The following is a 22,237-nucleotide window of genomic DNA, read 5'->3' as shown; positions in this document are numbered from 1 at the left end:
AACCTTTGGCACAGCTGGCAAAGACATAAATGCCAAGCAGAGGATTCCAAGAGGTGCCAGTCCCTCTTCTGGGTGCTCTCCAATTCTTGTGCCATAAAAAAGGGCAACGTGTGAGTGCTTTATTAGAATTGCTATACTTCCTATCCAGAAAATGAGCATTTTGGAGGAGGTCTGTATATTTGACAAAATGCTACTCACTATGTGAAATGATTTATTCAATCCAATTTTGATGAAAACTCTTGAGGACAGAAACGTATAGAGTACTTGGCACACTGTGAACTGCAGAAGTGTTTAATGATGACAGTAATTAGAATAACAGAATAATGTGCATTGAGTGGATGGTTGGCAGGATTTTAGGCCTATTAAGTAAGTATTAAAAAGAATCACTTAAGAACAAGATGGGAGTCCCCAAAGTAACTATGATCCTGTCAAAAGTGAACTGGAAAAGAACTGATGTTTCTGAGTACCATATATTTATGTTTCCTTTTTTTTTTTTTTTTGTAGAGACAGAGTCTCACACTTTACCGCCCTCAGTAGAGTGCCATGACGTCACACGGCTCACAGCAACCTCCAGCTTTTGGGCTTACATGATTCTCTTGTCTCAGCCTCCGGAGCAGCTGGGACTACAGGGGCCCGCCACAACGGCCGGCTATTTTTTGGTTGCAGTTTGGCCAAGGCGTGGTTTGAACCTGCTACCCTTGGTATATGAGGCCGGTGCCCTACTCACTGAGCCACAGGTGCCACCCCATATATTTATGTTTCAATAAAACTAAAAATTATTTCAAAGTAGATTACCCCAAAAGTCACGTTTCTTTATTTTTGTGAACTCCATTCATTCAATCACTCCTTTATTCAACAAACATTACTTTCTTTTACTATTTTTGGTTCCTATTCCAATATTTCTTTTTTATTTAACAGATCATTTACAAGTGTCCTACTGTGTGCCCAACATTGAATTAAATTCTAATAATTCAATGGTAGACAATCCTTGCCCTTGGGGAACTTAGACTCTAGTGTAATATTTACACTAGATTTTTCATTTCGTTTTTTCATTCATTCATGTATTTACTATATGCCCACATGTTGTGGGGATATGGCAACAACAACAGAAAATCAGAGACCCTAAGATAACTGAATTACATTCTAGTGGGTAAAAAGAAGAGTAAGGGCAAAGGTCTAGAGGTAGCTGTGAGCATGGCCAGAGCAAAAGGGAAAAGACACCGTAGGTGTCCCCTTCCATTCTAATAGAGATGTTACATTTTCTCAATTTTTTCTAAAAGATTATGCAAATAGTCTCTTCTTTCCAAACAGATTGCCACCTTAAACCTTTCCAGTACATTAACTGTAAACATGCCACTAGATTTGTGTGTACCTCTGTTTCTCAATTTGTTATTGGAATCCTGGTTTCTTTCAGGTTTTGTTTAAAGGGATGGTGGCATTATTATTTTTTTAAGCCTTTAAAATATACAGTTCAAATAGGGGGGAAACAGCTTCAAACAGACCACCTGTAATTCTCACTAAGTTAACCTAAACCTAGAATGTGGGGAATCTTCAGGTCCTAGACATACAGCCTAAGCAGCAAAGTCAAAAGTGACTACAACTATAGGACTACAACTCCCAGGAGACACTGCGGGCACACCCTCCGCGCACTCTCAACTTCGGTGATTGCATAGGATAGAAACCTCGAGGGGCGTGGCTCTGGTCTGGACCGCAAATCGGGGCGTGTTCAGGGGCGTGGCTAGAGGGGGCGGCGCTGTCGGCGCGGCCCGGAACACGCTAGCGGAGCGGAAGATGGCGGCGGCAGCGGCGGCTGCAGCCTGGACCCCAGTTGGGCTGAGGCGGAGGACCCGCCGGCTCTGACCTCGCTCTGGCTCCGGTGCGCGCGGCTGAGCGTGTGCGAGGCCCCGCGCGTCGGGCAGGGGCGGCGGCGGCCACTGCGCGCCGCCCTGAGGAGCGTCCCGGCGGCGGCGCGGCTGCGGCTGAGGAGAGAGCCGGCTCCGGGCCTCCGCGACCTACTGCTCCCCCGACCCCCCGCCTCCTCGGGGGGGCGGCGGCGGCGATGTTCTCAGTCCTCTCGTACGGGCGGCTTGTGGCCCGCGCGGTGCTCGGCGGCCTCTCGCAGACCGACCCCAGAGCCAGTGGCGGCGGTGGTGGCGGCGGCGATTACGGGCTGGTGACGGCCGGCTGCGGCTTCGGCAAGGACTTCCGTAAGGGCCTTCTCAAGAAGGGCGCGTGCTACGGGGACGACGCCTGCTTCGTGGCCCGGCACCGCTCCGCCGATGTGCTCGGTAAGTCCCTCGCCTGGGTACCCCCCACTCCAGCCCGGGATCCGCCTCCTGGGGACTTCCCCGCGCGGGGCTTCCCCAGTTCCTCCGGGCGGCGAGAGGAGCCCGAGAGCTCACATGTAGGGAGCGCTTACTATGCGCCAGGCGCCGCGCCAAGAGCTCGGAGGCGCGTTTTCCGCTGGAACACCCCCTCCCCTTTTAGAGATGAAGAAACTGGGGTGCAGAGCGGTCTAGCCACGTACCAAGGTCATAGTCTGAGAATGTGATCAGTCTGTCCGAATCCAGAGCCCCATTCTTAGTCACTTGGCTGTGCCGGCCCGCGGCGACCTCCTCACCTCTGTCGGCGACACCTGCAGGCTCTAACCTCGCAATGGTTCCCTCCCTCTTCGCTCTTAGTGCCCTGGTGATCCCTGCTGCTTTGCGTGCTCTTGACGCCACAGCCCGGCCACAGGCTGCGGGATCCCGAGCAGACACACTCATGAGCCGTATTCTTTCGCCGCCTGGATCGTGACCAAATCTTCCGTCCTTTTCGGAGTCTCAGCAGTGAGGGCTGCTGGCTTTGTGGGAAAACTCACCGCACATTTTCCCAAACTGATGTTGTTCACTTGTGGTCACTTAGGAGGTAACAGGGTTAGTCTCCTTGACCCAAAATAGAGTGGCCGAACCTGCTTGTAGACTGCAGCCAAGAAAGCTTTGAGAATTGGTCAAAGGCTTTTCAGGCCACAGGTGCTTCCTGAGACCTATTCTGGTTACACCTTTGGGGGCAGGAGACTAGGGACAGAGCTTGCAGAAAAGGCTAAATAAAATTGACATGCAATCAGAAACTTTACCATAATGTAAATCTTTGGAGACTTTGTGTATACCATAGTATATGCTATTAAAGTTTTTTTCATAAATAAAGCACTTCCTTTGAAGTTGAAGGACATGTCATTGAATTTGGTTTTTTTTTTTTTTTTTTTTTTTTTTTATTTTTTATTTTTTATTTTTTTTTTTTTTTTGAATTTGGTTTTGTTATTGAATTTGGGTTCAAATGTCACTTTGGTTTCACTTCTTAGGTGAGACTGAGTTTTTGGTTACTTTAAATTTCATGTGTTGAGGGAAAATTTGGCATTGGAACAAATGGTTCCATAACTTTTTTTATGACAGTAATTATTTTTTTAATCTGATGTCAGAATAATTGCCAAGTCTTTTTAGTTCTACCACATGTAGTGTTTGTGAACATGGGACTGGAAAGGTTATACTCAGTTTAATTTATGAATGACCCCATTACCTGGCTTGAAAACAAATCATTTGGTGTTTAGGCAATGCTACTAATATTCATCTTTGAAAGAGAAGGTTTGGGAGCTTGTGGATTGAAATTGTGCACATACACTCTGAAGTTAGCATGACCAATTGTGTATTTTTTGAAGGACTATCAGTAGCTATCTTTTCCCAGTGCATTTAGAAGTGCCTCACTGGACAACCTTGTGACCTGTCCTGCTTTTTTTAAGTTGCGTTCATAATTCAACAGGATGAAGGATGAGGGTTCACCTTTTAAGTCTGCTGTATGTTGGCTTTTGTGAAAGATCTCTGATTTGATTGATGATGTGGGGTTATTTAAATGTATCAAGTCCTACCTTAGGATATGGAGAACTTTGATCAAACTCGTTCTAAAAGGTATAAAAATAATTTCATGGTCTGGCATCCTGGCAGAAACCTGGCCTATTTGGATGCTCAGCTTTGTCACTTAGTAGTTATGTGATTTGTGCTCTGGAGCAGAGCCTCTTCATTTTCCTTATCTAGACTAGTGGATGAAGGGAGTGAACTACCTGGTCCTAAGCATTACAGCTTCTGCTCATCAGATCCTAGTTTTCTTTTGTTTTGAATAGATGGTACCCTTTGTTATTTTGCACTGCAAATAACAGGCATTACTTCCTATCTCATTCACATAGACACTTTTTGGTAGATTTCTTCTGTTTCATACGTAGGACTAAACCTGTAGTTCTTAGCTTTCCTTGGTTCACAGCGTCTGAGGATCTTTGGGCTGCTCAAGGGCTTTCGCCTCAGAAGAATGTGTACATAAAAGCTTTCAGGGACTTCAATGACTATATGAAGTCCATTCATGTACTGCATAAAAGCCCATGTATGGGTATTGCATTAAGAACCCCAGGTCTATACACTTCTTTTATTTTATTTTATTTTTGAGACAGAGTCTCAGAGTGCCGTGGCATCACAGCTCACAGCTACCTCAAACTCTTGGGCTTAAGCTATTCTCTTCCCTCACCTTCCCAAGTAGCTGGGACCACAGGAGCCCGCCACAATACCCGGCTATTTTTTGGTTGCAGTTGTCATTGTTTAGCAAGGCTCAAACCCTCCAGCCTTGGTGCATGTGGCCCTTTCCCTACTCACTGAGCTATGGGTGCCAAGCCACTATACACTTCTTTTTTTTTTTTGCTGTTTTTGGCCAGGGCTGGGTTTGAACCCACCACCTCCGGCATATGGGGCCAGTGCCCTACTCCGTTGAGCCACAGACGCCACCCACTATACACTTCTTGAAAGGAATGCCACCAGTCACAGACAGGTGGTTGCTTATATGACCAAGGGATGGTCTTTAGCTACATTTGACAAAGATCAAGCATGAACATAAGCATATATGGAAATGGTGGGGTTGGGGACAGTGAAGGACAGATTTTCCAGGACTGTCATGTTATGGAGGAGCTCATTCAGAAAGCAATCTAGGGAGCCACCTGAAATAACTTTATAAGTTGGCCTTATTTGATCCTTGGCTCCCATGAACCCGTTCATATGATGGTGACTTCTATTGTATTGATACCATTCCACCACAGGATGATCTGATTAGTTCTTGCTATGAAAGCGGTGATGAATCTCAATGAGTCTTTAATACTGCTTTCTACTTTAGAAGATGGAGTTATAATCTGGATTACATTAAAAGGCTATGTTGAGAACTAAAGTTATGTTGAATTTCATTGTTTTTGAACCTTTTGGTTCTATAGAAAATTCATTTTCTTTGGCTCAATGCTGTTTTTATTGCTAAGCATCTGTGCAACACAGATTTATTGTCGTCCTCTAGGACTCCTTGACTGGAATGAAGGCTGTTTATTTCTTTTTATATGAAAAAGAGAAAGCTGTTTTGTTTCTTTAGTTTAGAATTGATCTGTCCTATTAGTCATACAGTGACTAATAGTACTTTGTGCTTCACAACATTTTTGTGGAGTCCCCAGTTGATTTTTTTTTTTTAAAACCAACTATGGTGGGTGTGGTAAGACATAAGAACCACTCCCATCATCCTCTAGAAAATTGGCAGAGGTGCTTTCTGTTTTATTAGGTCCAACAGGAGTGAACCAGTCCCAGCAGGAGCTATGTACACTTTTCTTGTTTCTTCTTCCCTGTGGCTAATCCCAAGTTCTCTTATTACTGTATATGGCTTGGCCTCCTAGGTACACAAAAATATGAGAGCTGCCTACTGTAATCACTGGGTTTCCCATACCTCTAAGCTACTTACCAACAGAATCAAAGACTATTGAGAATTTCGAGACTTAGAATCACTGGAGAGGAAACAGGCCTACAGTGTGTCAAATGACATCCCTAAGGTTACTGCACTAGTTTTTGACAGAACTGGGACTAGCACCTAGATTCTTCATCCCGTCCTCTTTTACAGTACTGGTCAAGTTTACTTGATGACAGGAATTCAGAACCAGTCCATCTCCTGGTACTTTATCCTTCTGATGCATTTCCTGCTTATGTGTGCACAATGTGTGTGTGTGTGTTGTATATGTTTATAACTTCTTTATTCATTCTGACTCATAACTGAGATCTGAAATCCAACAAAAACTCCTCTGCATACTAGACCATAGTTTACAGAAACCACTTATTTTAAAAATGGCAGCGTGGTCTATGCCTTGTAAATTCTGACCTTTGAATATTGAGTTGTAAAGCAATTCTTATAAAACTGTCGGATGTTTATTTAAGCTTGGTTGAACTTGAAACCTAAAAGTGAAATTAAAACAATTTCATATTCCAAAATTTTGACTGTGGTCAGAATTTTGGAGTGTTTTTGTGAGTAATGTCAATCTTAAAAGTAGTTTTAAAGTATAAAGAATATAAAGATTATGTGAACAAAATTATTAAGTTCTAAGTTTTACTTAAGAAGTGAATGAGTTAGGTAGAATTTGCTGTTTTTAAACAGTCATAATAATTTTAATATACTTGATAGAACCTTTATCCTTTTTTTTTCTTTTTCTTTTTTTGAGACAAAGTCTCACTCTGTTGCCCCAGGCTAGAGTGATATGGCATCATAGCTCACAGCAACCTCAAAATCCTGGGCTCATGCAATACTCTTGCCTCAGCTTCCCATGTAGCTGAGACTACAGGCACTCACCATCACACCCACTTAATTTTCCTATTTTTAATAGAGACAGGGGTATTTATTGCTCTTGCTCAGACTGGCCTCAAACTCCTGAGCTCAAGCAATACTCCTACCTGGGCCTCCCAAAGTGCTAGAATTATAGGTATGAGCTGGCCAGTACTTTTATTTTTAAAGTAATTTCAGCATTCTTGATAGTTTCAGAGCTACTTTTCCTTTGTTCACAAATCTTTAGTGATTCTCTAGCTTAGTTTTACATTTTCCTAACTTCCAGCTTCTCTCTCAGTTTGTTAATAATCTCTTAGGCCATTGCCAGAATCCCACAAATAAGCAATGGACCCCTGAGCTCCCACTTTTACTTCTACTCTATGTCTCATGTCTCCTTCTTTACTGTTGTTTCTAACTCTTTATTTCTTCAGTCTAACTCTATATTTCTTCATTTCGCCGGCAGTTTCCACAGGTCTTAGCAGACCCTGCCACTGGGGTGGGACCCTGACACCAAATAGCTGGGACTGCAGCCAAGTGCCACCATGCCCAGCTGTCAGAATGGATTTTTTTTTTTTTTTTGTAGAGACAGAGTCTCACTGTACCACTCTCGGGTAGAATGCCATGAGGTCACAGAGCTCACAGCAACTTCTAACTCTTGGGCTTAGGCGATTCTCTTGCCTCAGCCTCCCAAGCAGCTGGGACTACAGGCACCCACCACAACGCCCAGCTATTTTTTTGTTGCAGTTTGGCCAGGGCTGGGTTTGAACCAGCCACCCTCGGCATATGGGGCCGGCGCCCTACTCACTGAGCCACAGGTGCTGCCCAGAATGGATATTTTTTAAAAGCAATATGCAACCATTGGTTTCCTATAAAAAAAATTATGTCAAATATAAAGAAACAAATTGGTTTAAAATAAAAGGATGGATACAATAATATGGATAAAAAAATAATCTCTTAAAAGGATTCTGGATGACTGCTTGCAGAGCAAGTAATGGAGTTTTAGAAGCATTATACTTTTTAGAAGATAAATTTTTTTAAAGAAATTTTAAATTGTAGCCGATAGGAACTTCTGTGGAGGTTTTTTGGTGGGGGAACCCAGATGGGAGAAGGCTGTACTTTGAATTTTAGTAGTGCTTTATAAAACTAGGCAATACATAACCAGAGTGGTTTCAACAGTATCCGAATGGAGTCTGTACTAATGTGTGATTAGGGAAGCACTACACTGGGTTAGAGTATGACCTATAATTATGTCCTTTGAGTAGATCAAACATTTATGTCCAGTTTAAGCCAGATGTCAAATTCATTTCAAATAGATCCTCATACCTTTTAGATGGGACTTACATGGGCTTTAGATTCAGAATTCTCAGGAAAATGCTTTGGAAAAGTAAGTTGACAGTATTTTATGTCTACAAAAATTTGACTTTCAAACCAGAAATTTTAGTCAATTTAAAATAGTGTGCCTTATGAGTTTGCCTTTCAAAATTAGCTGTTAATTTGTGGCTTTTTAAGAAGTGCCTTGGATCGTGATTTTTTTTATTAGTAATAAAATTTATGGGTTTGTCTTGTTTGGGAGTCATCATATATTTAAAAAATCTGATAGGGAGTTATCTGTCTCCCTGACATCTAAAACTGTTTCTGTTATTAAGAACAGTTCACAAAATTGCATATTATAAATCAAGACTCTATAAAAGCAGACCTACTGCAGAGGTCATTAAGCTAACACACAACTTATTATTTATATAAACTTGAGTTGGCAGTTGGAACAGCTCTTTTCAGTTTAGTTTTAAGATTTTTAAAGAAGAAAGTTGCTAAATGTTTTTGAATAAGATCCCAAACAGCCTGGGGGTGGTGAGGGATGGAAATTGTTCTTTAAGAAATGAAAGTACTTCACTCTGTTTCTTCTAAGCCAGTTATTCAGTATTTATCACAAAGCATTGTTCTACCATCTTACCAGTTCTTTATGTAGTGCTTTAGATTTTACAGAGTTTTTTAATGTTTTACTTATTTAATCTTTATAACTCTATGAAGTAGCTGCTTACAATTCCACTTAAACAGAATCTGTGTCCTCATCTGTGAAGTTGACTCATCAATAAGGTTGGTACAGTTAGTATCACCTTTGGGCTTGAACCTAGGTCTTTTGCTTGCTGATCTAGTGCTTTTGAACAAATGGTTTTGTTTTGTGCTTATAAAAGTTACACATGTTGAGAAGAGTACTATATAAAATACCTGTAACTCATAACTCAGCTATAGCCAGTGTGGTTCCCTCTAGCCTTTGTGTATATAATTGTATGTATCCACATTATTAAATAGCATTGAATTCATGTGTATTGTATTCTGTAATGCTTTTTTTTAATTTAGGTTGACCATGTTTCCATACCGATAAGCATAACTGTATCATATTCTCCTGCATGTGTATAGTTCATATTCTCAATTTTCAAGTCCTTTGATATAAATATTGCCATAGGTCCCTCCAGGAAAGTTCTACTCATTTTCGCAGCTGCTATGAAATTGCTCTCATTGGTAAGTTTATTGTTGATCTTGAGTCTGTCTCGTTTAATAATTTATAAACTTCCCAGGTTCTAAAACAATTGTTTTTGAGGTGAAGAAGTTTGTAGTGGGAGAACTGTTCTAGAGCTGATTGAATTGTTGGTATGAATCCCAAGAACTACAAAATGGCTATAAAAACTTTGCCAGAGACTACAAAAGTGATTTCCTACAAAGAGTGCTTTCTGTTGAAGGACTGAGTACTATTTTTACTCAGGCCGATTCCAACACAGTTTTGCACTAATTTTCTCTTACCCATTAACAGACTGTTTTGTTTTTGTTTTTAGAGACAGGGTCTCACTTTCTGTTGCCCAGGCTTGAGTGCAGTCACTCAATCATACCTCACTGTAACCTCAAACTCCTGGCTCAAGTGATCCTCCTATCTTAGTGTCTCAAGTAGCTGAAACTACAGTCACACACCACCATGCCTTGCTTTTTTTTCTTTTTCCGTTTTTTGTAGAGGTGGGTCTTGCTGTGTTGTCCAGGCTGTTCTCAAATTCCTGGCCTCAAGCAATCTTCCCAAAGTGCCAGGATTCAGGCATGCACTACCATTCCCAGACAACTATTGTGAAAAGAAAAAGAATTTATCTCTTTTTGGGCTTCTATAATTTTACATTTTGATTTTTTTTTTTTTTTTTTTTTTTTTTGAGATAGAATCTCTTTCTATGCCTTGGGTAAAGTACTGTGGTATCATAGCTCACAGCAACCTCAAACTCTTGGGCTCAAGAGATCCTCTTGCCTCAGCCTCCCAAGTAAGTAGCTGTGACTAGTCACTTACCACACTGTCTAGCTAGGTTTTTCTATTTTTAGTAGAGACTTTGTTTTTTGTTTTTTTTTTTGAGACAGTGTCACTTTGTTGCCCTTGGTGGAGTGCCACAGTGTCATAGCTCACAGCAACTTCAGACTCTTGGGCTCAAGTGATCCTCTTGCCTAAACCTCAGGAGTAGTTGGTACTACAGGTGCCTGCCACAATGCCCAGCTATTGTTAGAGGCAGGGTCTCGCTCTTGTTCACACTGGTCTTGAACTCTTGAGCTCAAGCAATCCACCCTCCTTGGCCTCCCAGAATGTTAGGATTACAGGCATGAGCCACTGCACCTACGTTTTGATCTTTAAAGGATAGGATACTGTTATTAGCAAGTTTTTTACTTAACAGAATTAGTCTCGGGTGTTATTTGAGGTCGATGCAAAAAGTTGGTGTAGGGGACACAGCGATGGGAGTAGAAAGGTTGGTGTGCTGAATGAAGTAAACAGAAAGTGCTTCTGTTTTAACATCTGCTATGTTTTGACAGTAGTTTTGGATACAAAAATAGATTTAAGCTATTTCCATAGAGCTGGAAATCATTTATGGCCTCTAGGTTGACCAATGATTGGTAATACAGTCATTGGTCATTCTATGAAATGTGAAAGTATAAACAGGGATGTCTTATGCAAGCCTTGTATTTATTTTTATTTTTTGAGACAGAGTCTCACTCCATTGCCTGGGCTAGAGTGAAGTGACAACATCATACTACAACCTCAAATGCCCAAGCTCACGCAATCCTCCCTCCTCAGCGTCCTGAGTAGCTGAGACTGCAGGCACACACCAACTGTCTTATATTTTTTTGTAGAGATGGGGTGTTGCCATGTTGCTCAGGCTAGTCTTGAATTCTTTGCTTCAAGTGATCCTCCTGCATTGGCCCCTCAAAGTACTAAGATTATAGGCATGAGCCACTATACCAGGCCAATGCTTGTTTTTAGAAATCTATTTCTCTTAATTCTTGAGAGGCCACTTGATCTTATCATTGTTTTTCTTTTTAATACCCACTGAATTCAGTCTTTGGCTTTGAATAACAAGGTTAGTGTGTTTTATAAGTATAATAGTCCCTCCTTTATGCCCTGGGATAGATACTTCTTTTTTTCTTCTAATCATTGTTCTCAAGGAGGGATAAATAGATCTAAAACTCTCAGGGAATGTCTGAATCGCTAGATAGTACCTACTCCCTATGAACTATGTTTTTTCCTATACGTACATGTATATGATGTAACATGAACACAGTAAAGTTTAATTTATATATATATTTATTTATGTATTTATTTATTTTGTAGAGAAAGTCTCACTTTGTCGCCCTTGGTAGAGTACCATGGTATCACCCAGCTCACAGCAGCCTCCAACTCCTGGGCTCTTGCCTCAGCCTCCCCAGTAGCTGGGACTACAGGCGCCCGCCACAATGCTTGGCTATTTTTTGTTGTTGTTGTTGCAGTCGAACCTGCCACCCTCGGTATATGGGGCCGGCACCCTACCCACTGAGCCAAAGGCACTGCCCTAAAGTTTAATTTATAAATTAGGTACAGTTAGAGATTAGCAATAGTAATAATAAAATAGAACAATTTTAACTATATTGTAATAAAAGTTATCTGGTCTCTCATAACTCTGTGCTATACCTCAGGTAAATGCAACTGGAAAGGAAAACCGCAGTAGTTCCCGCAGTATGTACATTCTATACATATTACAGTAGTACTGTACATTCTATACATATTATTTACAGATCATTTAAATTTAGTGAAGTCAATATTGATCTATAACTATCTATTTTTTTTTTTTTTGGCAGTTTTTGGCCGGGGCTGGGTTTGGACCCACCACCTCTGGCATATGGGGCTGGCACCCTACTCTTTTGAGCCACAGGCACCGCCCTATAACCATCTTTTTTTAGAATTTCAAATTGAAAATTGGTCAACCTGACTTTTTGTTAATGTCTTAAAAGAGAAAAACTTTTCCAACATAAAAGTCAGATGTCTACAACTAAAGTGAAAGGACAAGGGGAAGTGTTTCTACTCTCCAGTTCTTAATTGAAATTTCTCTGAAAATGCACACGTGGCAGTGTAATAAGGACAAAGGAGAAATTGAGAAGCCTGAAATGTAACCTTTGTTTCAAAACTGGTTCATGTAGTAAATGTAATACTGTATGTGAAACGTAAAATACACATATTTGTTAATCTTTATTTTTTTATTAAATCATAGCTGTGTAATTAATGCAATTATGGGGTACAATGTCCTAGTTTTATATACAATTTGAAATACTTTCATCAAACTGGTTAACATAGCCTTCACCGCATTTTCTTAGTTATTGTGTTAAGATATTTATTTTCTGCGCTTAGTGAATTTAACATGTACCAATGTAAAATGCACCCTAGGTGTGGTCCCACCAGTTACTCTCCCTCCACCCATCCTTCTCCTCCCTTCCCTCTCCTCTTTTCCGTTCATCTTGGGCTATAGTTGGGTTATAGCTTTCATTTGGAAGTGTGGGTGCTTATAAATTAGTTTCATAGTAGGGTTGAGTACATTGGATACTTTTTCTTCCATTCTTGAGATACTTTGCTAAAAAGAATATGTTCCAGCTCCATTCATGTAAACATGAAAGAGGTAAAATCTCCATCTTTTTTAAGGCTGCATAATATTCCATGGTGTACATATTATTAATTTATTAATCCATTGATGGGTCGATGGGCACTTGGGCTTCTTCCATGACTTAGCAATTATGAATTGGGCTGCAGTGAATGTTTTTAATTGGCTTATCAAAGATCAAATGACGGTAAGTAGCTGGGTTCATCTCTTGGTTCTCTATTCTGTTCTATACATCTACCTCTCTGTTTTTGTGCCAGTACCATTCTGTTTTGATCACTATCGATTTATATTATAATCTGAGGTCTGGTAGCGTGATTACTCCTGATTTGCTTCTATTTCTGAGTAATGTCTTGGCTATTCGAGGTTTTTTTCTGATTCCATATAAAACAAAGTATTATTTTGCATATATATATATATATATACATTTTTTTTTTTTTTTGCAGTTTTTTGGCTGGGGCAGGGTTTGAACCCTCCTGCTTCAGTACATGGGACCAGTGCCCCACTCCTTGAGCCACATTTGAGGTCTTTAAAGTATGACAGTGGTCCTTTAATAGAGATTGTATTAAAATTGTATATTGCTTTGAGTAGTATGGACATTTTAACAATGTTGATTCTTCCCAGCCGTGAGCATGGTATGTTTTTCCATTTATTAACATCTTCAGCTATTTCTTTTCTTAGAGTTTCATAGTTCTCTTTATAGAGATCTTTCACATCCTTTGTTAGGTAAACTCCCAAATATTTCATCTTCTTTGGCACTACTGTAAAAGGAATAGAGTCCAGCTTGACTATTTTTGGCTATATATATATATATAGCCAACAATATATATAAAGGCTACAGATTTGTGAGTATTGATTTAATCTTTATTTTATAAAGAGTTTCTAGAATGGGCTCCTTTTTCTTTCTGGGTGATTTAGAGTCCTAGAATCTTAGACCTGAAAAAGGAACTCTAGAGAGGATGTGTCCTCCTGCTGCTCACTCCACAGATGAGGAAACTAAAGCTTAGAGAAACAATTTGGCCAGTGTCCTAGGCTTAGTTAGTGGAGCAGTGTTATTTCCAGACTATTTTTAAATGCTCTTTCCAGCAGCCTTGTCCCTCTCTCTTTTGAGACAGAGTCTCACTATGTTGCTCAGACTGCAGTGCAATGGCTCTTCGCAGGCATGATCACAGTGTACAGAGCCCTTGAACTCCTAGACTCAAATGATTCTCTCGCCTTAGCCTCCCAAGTAGCTGAGACTACATTTGTACAAGATCTAAAGGTCTGTCATAGGAGCACCTTGTAGTGGGTTCTGACCCAGGAGAGACACCTTGTGTAGTGATATGAGATTCATTCTCTTTTTGGAGTGTTTGGCTGACATACAAGAGGAAAGTTTGTATGTCAGAGTTGTGTTGGTGTGCTAACTTTTCAGTGCAGTCAACTGAACTCGTTTTTCACTGGTTGCTTCCTGTTTGTTAGTCCTTGACAGGTGCTGTGAAGAAACCAAGATGAACAAAACAGTTTAACCCTGAAGTCTTCTAGTCTGGTAGGGAAGGCAAATAAAAGCACAAGACCAGTGTAAAAGAATACATATTAGGTGTTGTGGAAGTGAAGTGAGGCCGAGCAAGATGGGTTTTTCAGTAAACTCAGGCAAATTAGAAAAATGATAAGACTCTCCACATTAGAGGATCAGCAGAAACAAAATATGTTCCCCAAACTATAGCTATGTTGTGGCTTCTGGGGCCAGAATAGGGGGCACTGTTGAGAATTGATTCTAGAAAATAGATTGAGAGCAAATTGTTGAAGGTCACAGTTGCCATGTTAAGGAGTTAGATGTTACATTTTTGTTTTGGTAGGAAACTATAGAGCAGTGGTTCTCAACCTTCCTAATGCCACGGCCCCTTAATACAGTTCCTGTGAGTCATAACCCACAGGTTGAGAACCGCTGCTATAAAGGATATTTTTACTTTTGCTGTTTTTAGTTTGGTTGTTTTTGAAGGGGCTCCATATACAGATGGTTCACAATTTAAAAAGGTGTGCAGCAGAAAGTCTCACTCTACTCTCCAATCTACAAAGTCCCTCTCCTGAGGGGCTACTAGTGTTATTAGTTTCTTTTGTATCCTTCTAAAGCAGCAGTTCTCAACATCCTACATATCAGATATTTACATTGCCATTCATAACAGCAGCAAAATTACAGTTATGAAGTAGCAACAAAAATAATTTTATGGTTGGGGGTCACCACAACATGAGGAGCTGTATTAAAGGGTCGTGGCATTAGGAAAGTTGAAAACCACTGTTCTAAAGAATGTTTTTGCATGAACAAGGAAGTATACTCATATGGAAGGTATTTGTCTATAGAGAAGTAGCACGGGTATATAGCAGTATTTTAAAAAACAAACTGATAGAGGAAGAAGACGACAAAAGACCAGTTAGGAACCTACTGAAATTGAGCTGGAAAGTTCTTGAACTAGAGCAGTGGAAAGTATATAGTAATAGTTAGGCATCAGACCCATTGTGGAGTTGGCAGCAATTGGTTGTAGGGGATGAAAGAGAAGGAGGACTTGGAAGTTGATTTTGTGATTTTGCACCTGGAAGATTCTTAAGTTTTCTAGCCTAGAGCTATGGGTGGTTGGGCTGCCATTAATTAGTCTAGGAAATGCAAGATGAAGGGTCAGATTCAGGAATGGAAAATGGGATTACTTGGTGCAAGAAGCATTTCAGAGGCAGAAGCCTCAGGCTTATGGAGTGCTTGCTTGCATCTAGTTGGCCTAGTGATTCTCAGTAGAATCATTTGTGTTGGGAGGCCCAGGCCCATCCTGGGCACACTGATTCAGGACTTAGAGGGTGGGGCTGGGGTTCCATAGGTAATCTCTGCAGCAAGAATTCGGAACTCCTATGCCTGGATTAGGCCAGCCGGCAGGAATGAAGTAATAGCTAGCAGTGTGAAAGAAACTGGCCCCTCTCAGGGCTCTCAGTATAGAGGGGTAGGAAAAGAAGGGGAGATCATGACAAAGGCACTGTTGTTACTATAGTGGCCTAAGAAAATGATTATGCTCATTTCTTTATTACTAGTTGTTTTAGGATTTCCCATTTAAAATGAGAAATTTTGGCCAGTGCCTGTAGCTCAGTGAGTAGGATGGCAGGTTTGAACCCAGCCCCAGCCAAACTGCAACAAAAAAATAGCCACGTGTTGTGGCAGGCTACTCAGGAGGATGAGGCAAGAGAATCACCTAAGCCTAAGAGCTAGAGGTTGTTGTGAGCTGTGACGCCACAGCACTCTACTGAGGGCGACAAAGTGAGACTCTATCTCTAAAAATAAAATAAACTGAGAAATTTTGGAATTCTGATATACTGAAGGCTGTGGGCATTGAAGGGAAATGTGTTAAATAGGTTACTTCAGAGTCACTTTTGAGGGGAAAAAAGTTCATTTTTTCACAGTACAAATGAATCTTTCTTTGCGTATTTTTGGAGACAAATATATGTTTATTTCTTAGTACTTGAAAATTTTACTGTTGAATGTTATTGGAATGTTGAATAGTGGTGGATGTGTGGCTGGAAGAACTGAATGAACTGCACATCTTTTATATGTTATCTGTGAGTGGGCATTGTCTTTTGGTTGTGACCACAAACTAGTGTTTGTAGAGGCTGGCAGCCTATACACATACACACACACACACACACACACGTCAAAGGTTTTTCCCCCCTTCTCTTTCAACTCCCCCATTATTGCTCCAGGCTAGACTAGTGTATTTGCTACTTGTCCCTTGGTCTTAAAAAAAAAATATTTTTTTGGCCAGGCATTATGGCTCACGCCTATAAATCCTAACACTCTGGAAGGCCAAGCAGGGAGGAGTGCTTGAGCTCAGGAATTCGAGACCAGTCTATGCAAGAGCAAGACTCTGTCATTACTAAGGGTGGCTCCTGTGGCTCAGTGAGTAGGGCTCTGGCCCCATATACCGAAGGTGGCAGGTTCAAACCCAGCCTCAGCCAAACTGCAACAACAACAAAAAATAGCCGGTATTGTGGTGGGCGCCTGTAGTCCCAGCTACTTGGGAGGCTGAGGCAAGAGAATCACCTAAGCCCAAGAGCTGGAGGTCGCTGTGAGCTGTGATGCCACAGCGCTCTACCAAGAGTGACAAAGTGAGACTCTGACTCTAAAAAGAAAAAAGGAAAAAAAAGTTAGCTGAGCGTGGTGGAGAATGTGCCTGTAGTCTCAGCTATTTAGGAGACTGAGGCAGGAGGATCACTTGAGCCCAGGCATTCAAGGTTGCTATGAGCTCTAGCTAGGCTAGAATGCAGGATCATTATAGCTCACTGCAACCTCAAACTCCTGGGCTCAGGCAGCCCTCCTGCCTTAGCCTTCCAAGTAGCTGAGATTACAGGCACGTGCCACCACACCACACCTGGCTAATTTTGTTTTTTTTTTTTTGGAGACAGAGTAGAGTGCTATGGTATCACAGCTCACAACAACCTCAGACTCTCAGACTTAAGCGATTCTCTTGCCTCAGCCTCCCAAGTAGCTGGGACTACAGACACCTGCCACAACACTCAGCTATTTTTTGTCATTTTTATTTGGCAGGCCTGGGCTGGATTCGGACCCACCATCTCTGGTGTATGTGGCTGGTGCCCTAGCCGCTTGAGCTACAGGTGCCAAGCCCACACCTGGCTATTTTTTACAGAGACAGGATCTTGCTCTTGCTCAGGCCAGTCTCAAACTCATGGTCTCAAGCAGTCCTCCTGCCTCTGCCTCCCAGTGTGCTAGGATTATAGGCATGAGCCACTGTGCCTGACCCTCAATGGACTTTCTTAAAGATAGGCCTGAGTCATTTACTGAATGTCCACTGTGAGCTGACCACTAAGGTATGCACTGTGAGCACATTAACCTTTTTCCTCACACTGGCCCAGGATAGTCTATATAATTCCCATTCACAGATGAAGATACCAAAGCTCAGAGAGCTGTCTGAGGATACCTAAGAGGGCGGAAGTTTGAATCCACATCTGCCTCCAGAGCCTATGCTCTTGCCTAGTATACCACATTACCTTTCAAGTTAAAAATGATCATTTAAAACTTAGGTGATTTTTTTTTTCTTTTGTCCAGGCATTGTGTTTCATGCCTATACATTCTAGCACTCTGGGAGGCTAAGGAGGGATTTTGCTGATTCTGAACACTACTTATTTATTAGCTATACTTCAGCCAATAGTTGAGCAAAGCCCCTTACTTAAAATAAATAAGAGGTTCAGGAGCCTTGTTGAGTTTGGTAGCCTCAAACCAGCCTTTACTTCCAGGCTTCCTCTATGTGCTTCAACTCCTGCACTAGATTGTGCTGATGAGTGGTGAGAGTTTCCTGGCACAAGTGTAAGAGGGATTTACCTGGAGGTCAGGTTGCCCTGCTCTTAGAACTCTAACTGGTTATGACTTACACTTTATCCATATTAGTCAAAATTGTAGGGAACTGCTCAAAGTACCTCTCTCAACCTCCTCCCCCACTAGTGTTTTTTTCATCCCTCAAGATTCATTCCAGATACTTCTCCATGCAACCTTTTGTGATTCCTTTGGCTACATGTGTTATCTGACTCTTTTTGGTTTTGTTGTTATTGGTGGATGTTTAATAAGTCATTTATCTTAAATCTCTCCAAACCCCTTTGTCCAACCACAATCTTTAATTACCATCTTATTTTAAGTTCCCACATACAGGAAATTTTATTACACATAAGTGCCTTTAGCAACAGTGTCTTGCATGTAGTAAATGTTAAATAAAATATGTTGAATAGATTTAATATTAAATGTAAGTGTAGAATGTAGTTCTAATTGGATTTATAGAAATAGTATTTGTTATTCCTCCCATAAAAGTAACATGTACTCATGACTGAAAAGTAGGAAAGTATGGAAAATTAAATAGAAAAATATTGCTCAATGGGCTGGGTGTGGTGGCTCACACCTGTTATCCTAGCACTCCGGGTGTCTGGGGCAGGTGGATCACCTAAGCTTGGGAGTTGGAGACCAGCCTGAGCAAGAGCGAGGACCCTCACCCACTCCAACCCATATCTAAAAAGAGCTGGGCATTGTGGCAGGCCCCTGTAGTCCTAGCTGTTTGGGAGGCTGAGGCAGTAGGATCACTTGAGCCCAAGAGTTTGAGGTTGCTGTAACCTATGATGCCACATCACTTACTAGGATAAGAAAGTGAGGCTCTGTCTCAAAAAAAAAAAAAAAGTATTGCTCATTAGTACTCAAAGATAGGGACCTAATTAAAAAATAAGGAGTAAAAATATAACTAGTTCAGAAATTAAGAGACAATTCTGTACTTGGCAGGCTTATTCAAAAGAATGATGTTGTCATTTAAATTTAAAAAAAAGGAACACTTGTGCCAAGTTGCATGTGACTTTTAATGTCTCCCAGAAAGGGTGCCTATTTTAGTCAAGGCCAGTCCTTATTTTTATAGCAAGATGAAGAAAGCAAGGGTTAAAATTCTATCTTCTTTGATATTAAGTCAAGAATATGTAGTTTAATTGTAATAAATATTAAGTTGACCAGAATTTTAGATTTAATATTGTAAATTAATAAACAGGAGGAAAATCTTTCTCTCTGCCTACAGGGCAAGTATAAATACGTGCATATCAGATAGCAAACCTTTAATTGCTTGTTACTTCCCTACTTAAATCTTAAATTATTTGGCATTATAACATTTCTTAACACCAGAAAACTAACAGAAGCCACAACTTTAATAAAGGCCCTTAATTCTGTAACACATTTGGCGCCTTGCCTATACTGTTAATGACTTACAAAAAGTAAAAAAAAGCATGACTTCCCAGTGGTTGCTTCCTGGGTGCAGAAAGCATGGCTAACAGCATTTAGCATTTGAAGAAGATACTGTTGCAGGCCAAAAAGGAGTGCAGTGACCTTTTCAGTGACTTAACCTTCAACTCTGCAGTCTGTGGAAGGAAGGCTAGTGATTCATACCAAGTCTATGAATTATACAAGTTCTCCAAGCCACAGTTGAGCCAGAATAGATAATTCCACATGAATTCTTTGTTTAAACAGAAGAGCTAAAGTTAGAAGAACATTTTTATTTTAGAAAGATGGACTTTTAACTTTTTTCCTTCACTCTATTATTTCTTAATCCTCATTTCAGCACTTTTCACTGCTTTTTAAGACAAAATTGCCCAGAATAGTCTGGAAATTGTCTTCTTTAGTTAATGAAGTATTCTGGACAATAGATGTAAGTATGTGTATGTCTGGGCTAATTAATTTGATTAATTATTAAGTAATTACATAAGTCAACAAGGAATAGCTTGCTATTTTGTTTGGAATCCTAAAACATAAAATGAACCATTTATTCTAGCTTTGATACCTTATTTGAATCTTGTTAACTATCCTGGACAGTTTCATTTCTACTGAGTTTTGCTTTTAGATTCCATTTTCAGTTTTACTACAGAGTTGAACCTTTCTTCATTTTCGTCTTTTGAGCTTCATTCCCTGGGCTTTTGAGTTAATTGTTCTGCTTAGAGATCTTGTGTTCTTGACCTAGACTTGGTCTCTGTAGAATCAAAAGACACCAGACTTCATTGTGATTAATGCAGAGTAGTTGCTTTGGGGAAGCTTCTTGCAAAGGGAATAAATATATACCTTGCTTATTAAAGCAGGGAGAGTGTCATAATCTGTATAATTTCACCTCTAGAGAACTGAAAGGGCTATTAATCAAAGCAAATGGCACTTTTTCTGAATAGACTATTGAATATATTTTTTCAGTAATCCTGCTTTTGTTCACTTTCGAATATTTATTTACAGATACAGTATTTCATAGTCCTTAATCACAGAGGAGTGTTCTTAAATGCCTAGATAGTTGAGGCTGAAAAAATGTTGATAGAAATGTGACCTGTTCCATTTGACAGCAGTTGAGTTTCTGCTTTGATCTCATTTTTCTCTACTTATAATGCTTCAGACTGCGATGCCTCTAGACAAGTAAGTCTGGCTCTGAGAACATCAGATCAGAGTATTTGAAGAAGAACCTCTGCATCTGAAAAGGAACTGGCTGTCACACTGCAATAATGCTGCTTAGCCAGTTTCTCATTAGTGGGCCCTTGCTGCAGAAAGTCTGCAGAAGCAGATACCCTGATTCCTCAGAGTACAGAGGGTCTCCTGCTACTTTTGTTACTCAACTCTTGTGATCCAGCCAGATTTTTATTCAGTTTCTCCTCTGGAGTTTCAGTTCACTATCAAGTACCCATCTTAGTAGACAGTAGATGTGTTTCACAGATGAGAAAACAATTCCCTGTAGAACTAGCTTGCTTTATTGGAGTGTGAGGCTTGATGTAAAATGCCTGGAAAGCATCTAAAGTGCAAGGAATAAAGCTATTTATTACTTTGGGGTACTTAGTAATATTTGAAATTCTGCCAGAGTCTGTGTTAAATACATTTTTGTATCAAGTAAAATTGCTAAGTGTATCTTCATTGATGCTTATATTGAAATTTAGTATTTATTTTCTGGGCATCACTTTCCTCTAGAAAATGTTTGCTTTGTAAGTGACTGCATGTCAGTCAGAAGTGAGCATAGAAAGAGGGCTGAAGAAAAATGGTATCATCATGCTAATGGCTGATAATGCAGGATGATACTCGAGAGATTCATGCTGATGTTGGCTAGTTCCAAAGTCTCTTAGGGTGAGTCTTTTGCAACTATTAACACATAATTAGGTGACCATTTATAATTGGAAAGACAAGATTTTTTAAGATTCTACTATTTGAGTTTACTGAACATTTTTTTTTCTAGTTGACCCTTTTCCACTTTGTAAACTGGTATTTCCATTTAAATGATACAGCTAAAGGGATTTCTGTGCCTTGTAGTCTCTTCTCAGCCTTTCGCTCAGCTATTTCTGATATGTAACCATATCTTAATCTAATAATGGTTTTAATTGGATTTTGGGTCAAAGGAAACACTTAAGTGAGACATGTTCACAGACTGTTATTAATGGAGACATAAGATGATTACAGTGAATTACAGGAAATAGTTTCTATATTCAGTGCAACCTCTGTCTTGGCATTCAAGGCCTTTCTTGTTATTAACTCAGCCTGTCTTTCAGCTTCACCTCTCTCTACCTGTATAGAGATTATATCATTCTGACAAACTGGATACTTGGCTTTAATCAATTAATATATATCTGTGATTGTAATTTGATGCATAAAGTAAGATAGAATCCACAAATGAGCTATTTAGCTAGGAATTCTCATTTCTAAAGTAAGGTCAGTGCCAATCCCCACCCCCACCCCCCAATACCACCCTGACTCTGAATTTACTACTTTCAATACCAGTTTTTTTCAGCCTTTTTTATTTCACAGCACACTTGAAACTATAGTTAAATTTCCATGGCACACTTAAATTATGTTAATCAAAATAAAGAGTGAAAAAAATAATATACTGGCTTGGCACCCGTAGCACAGTGGTTATGACGCCAGCCACATACACCGAGGCTGGTGGGTTTGAGCCCAGCCTGGGCCAGCTAAACAACAATGACAATTGCAACAAAAAATAGCCAGGCATTGTTGAGGGCTCCTGTAGTCCCAGCTACTTGGGAGGTTGAGGCAAGAGAATCGCTTAAGACCAAGAGTTTGAGGTTGCTGTGAGCTGTGACGCCACAACACACTACCGAGGGCAACATAGACTCTGTCACAAAAAAAAAAGAATATACTTACAGTGCTTTCACTA

General features: G+C 40.4%; 1 protein-coding gene across 1 annotated transcript in view; it reads left to right on the top strand.

Moving 5' to 3' along the window:
- The first annotated feature begins 728 nt into the window (after positions 1-728).
- PPTC7 (protein phosphatase targeting COQ7) overlaps positions 729-22,237 on the top strand; it is a 47,978-nt gene continuing 26,469 nt past the window's right edge. The window contains exon 1 of the mRNA XM_053588893.1: positions 729-2,288. Coding sequence (XP_053444868.1) covers positions 2,060-2,288 — 229 coding nt within the window. The 5' untranslated portion in view covers positions 729-2,059. The remainder of the gene's footprint in view (positions 2,289-22,237) is intronic.

This window comes from Nycticebus coucang, chromosome 4 (assembly GCF_027406575.1).
Source record: "Nycticebus coucang isolate mNycCou1 chromosome 4, mNycCou1.pri, whole genome shotgun sequence".
NCBI classification, from domain to species: Eukaryota; Metazoa; Chordata; class Mammalia; order Primates; family Lorisidae; genus Nycticebus; species Nycticebus coucang.
The sequence above is the reverse complement of the archived record's forward strand: the minus strand, read 5'-3'. Positions and strand labels throughout refer to the sequence as shown.